The sequence below is a fragment of the Pteropus vampyrus genome, unplaced genomic scaffold (assembly GCF_000151845.1).
Source record: "Pteropus vampyrus isolate Shadow unplaced genomic scaffold, Pvam_2.0 Scaffold272, whole genome shotgun sequence".
Classification (NCBI taxonomy): domain Eukaryota; kingdom Metazoa; phylum Chordata; class Mammalia; order Chiroptera; family Pteropodidae; genus Pteropus; species Pteropus vampyrus.
The window spans coordinates 1,504,093-1,507,122 of NW_011889053.1; the positions used below are offsets into that span (position 1 = coordinate 1,504,093).

Here is a 3,030-nt window from a genome sequence, read left to right on the forward strand (position 1 = left end):
TGGTCACGAATTTCTGAACACATATATCTTCATTTACAGTTTGTGGGTATGTGTGTGCTTCTATCACAGTGGATTTCACTTCTGAGAAACCAGTGGTTTTTCCGTCTGCGACATTGGTCACCACTGGCTCAATACCAGAATTACCCATTTTATGTTTTGAGAGAGATTCCGATTTATTATATATCTCATCGGAATGGCAAAAGTCAGAATGGTAGGAAGAGCTGTTAGACATGCTACTGTTACTTAAATAAGCTGAATCTTGTTTATCAGAGGCATTTTTGTCATTTTTAGTTATAACACTGTTTGAGTGATTTCCACATGAAGGATTTTCTACACAATACTCAGGATATTCTTTTAAACATGTAACCTTGGCAGCATTTGTTTTTTCTGGATGATCATCCAATTCTCCTTCTCTAAGCCATTTTCTTGCTTCGAGCAGTGAAGTCTGCCTCACAGAAATTTTTCTACCATGTCCTGTGTAAAATGCTAACACGGAATTTTCTGTGGCTGAACAAACGGACGGATTTACGTAATGAGTTGTGGAACTTTTTGCTGTTTCTTTTTCTATGGTTTCATGTACTTTAATTTTCAGAGAGGTACTAGTTGACGTTTTAAGATTCTCATTTTGTCTGTATAAATTATCACTTAAGAGCCCAGGCAGCATGGTAGTCTTGTTAGAAACAAATTTTTTCTCCTCTAGAGAATTCTGCATTTCTTTACACTTTGGGGCAGCTGTTATTTCAACCGTCTCATGTGCTACTTTAAGCCCTTCTTTACATTCCTCTATGTCCTTTAGCATCTTTGTACCTTGATGGCTAAAATGAGTGGCTTCACTATTATATCGTTTTTCATCAAAAAGATTTTCCACTTTGTCCAAAGATTCCTTAGCAATTTTTACCCTTTTCCCACTAGCTGTATGAAAATCCAACATGGTAGGTTCTTTGATCTTTTCGATTTCACATTTTGGTCCTGGTAGGAGAGCTGGTAATTCATTATTAACACAAACGGGGTCACTTTCTTTCAATGTTTTCTCTTTAACCATATCTGTTTCCTCATGACTTGAAATGTCCATATTGTTAACATTTATTCCAGAAAGTAATTCAGAATTCAAGGCATCTGAAAAGTTATTCAATTCTTCTGCACATTTTTGATCAAAGAAATTTACAACTTTATTTAATGAATCTTTGGAGACGCTGATCTTTTTCCCACTTGCAGTCTGAAAGGATATATCCAAAACATCCAAATATTTGATGTTTTGCCCTGTTGTATTAGCAGTTAACTGTTCTTTAGCTGACATATTAACATGACGTGTTTCTTCAGCTTTCACAGCCTCCAGACACGTCAAATCTGACACGCTCTCTTTGACTTGAGTGTTCCCCTCCCTCGTATACTGGCTAGGTGGTTTTACATGTACCTTGTGCTGATCGACACGTGGCCAGCCGTTTTCATCTTCATGAACATAAACTGTACCATCTTTACTTGAATCACTGCTATCAGATTCTCCTAAGTTACAAATATTTCTACTGGCATCAGCACATCTGTTATCTTCATTTTCTGTGTTTTTCTTGTGACCTACAGTATTTTCTTCAACAAAAACACCAGTAGTCGTTTCAGTGTTATTTTGTTGTATTAGTTGGCATTTATTATTTTTTTCATTAGGACTTTTATCATTGTAATTTTCTAAGTCAAACATCCAAACAACGGAATGGTCACATTTATTTGAAAATAAATTCCTTGGATCTATTCCTGCATCAGTTTCTCTACTAATGTTCTCAATGTCACTGAACAGTTTCTTAGCTTTCTGCAGTGCTTCACTAGAAACATTCAGTTTTGTGCCACGAGCAGAATAAAAGCCTCTGAACATTGCTTCATTTTTATCTGTTAAATACCCAGAAGTACTTTTGTTACAGTTGGTTTTCAACGAGCAAGCAAACTTTTGCTTACTTTCAAATTCCCTGCTGCTCTCTGCCTGACCGATGGATAGGGCATTGATTGTGAGATGAAGATCAACGTCTTTCCATTCCTCACAAGCGGCGTTCAAGACAGGCATCAGGCTTTCAGGCATTTCAAATGGATTATTCTGTATCATGTGGCTTGATTTTCTGAATTGTGTAAATTCAAACTGACTTCCTGATTCTTCCAATATAGCAGAAAGCTCTGTAATCTCTGCCTTTTGGCTAGGTGTTAAATTATGGTCTGAAGTAAAATCTCGCTTTAAAGATAAAGTTGGAGGAGTCGTGTGACTGTATTCACTATTAGAAACAAACGCTCTACTCTGCACACACCCAGATCCAATGTCAGTTGACTGTGAATTAAGTGCATGAGGTTTGCTTAGTTTCTTTTGATTTTCTAACGATGAGATATTTACAACTTCAACATAAGCTAAGTCAGTACAAAAATTTTCTTCAATATCTTTGAAGAGTACTTTACTTTTCTTAATGTTGTGCTCAGAGAGTCTTATTTCTTTATTAGAAGCTGTTCTGAAGCCATTTCCAAAATTGTGATTTGAAATGGGATCTGAGAGTCTTGCCCATTTGTCCATGCAATCATCATTTCTGCTTGATTTCTCATCTATATCCAAGGAGATGTCCGATTTTGAATCTTCACTGAGAGTCATTTTTAGTTGCTGTGTTACGTTATTTCTGTCCTTCTCTGTAAGATCATGGATTTTATTTGATGAATCAAAACCTTTAATAACAGACCCTTTGGATGCCTGTTTGTGATCTACCACCAGGGCAGACTTGAGAACAGGTCCTCTTACACAACCAAGGTCGGCCTCGTGAAGTTCCTTAAAATTTTCTAAAACGGGCATATTCTTTTCAGTAGTTATTTCAAAGACAAAATCATTCTCACTGTCTTGAAAAAGTTTTTTAGAGTTTGAATTGGCAGTTATTTTTGAAACTGAAGTAGTCTCTTCTTGTTCTTTTTGAATTAATGTGAGATTTGTGTTTTGGTTGAACTGTACCGTCACAGAAGGTGATGCTATTGTTGTGGTTTTTTCAGGTGACAACAGCTCAGCTTTTTTAGAAT

General features: G+C 36.3%; 1 protein-coding gene across 1 annotated transcript in view; it reads right to left on the bottom strand.

Moving 5' to 3' along the window:
- Positions 1-3,030, bottom strand: part of BRCA2 (BRCA2, DNA repair associated) — a 59,949-nt gene that overhangs the window by 42,581 nt on the left and 14,338 nt on the right. The window contains 1 exon segment of the mRNA XM_023520613.1: positions 12-3,030. This exon segment is cut by the window's right edge and continues 7 nt beyond it. Within this exon segment, the coding sequence (XP_023376381.1) occupies positions 12-3,030 (3,019 nt within the window).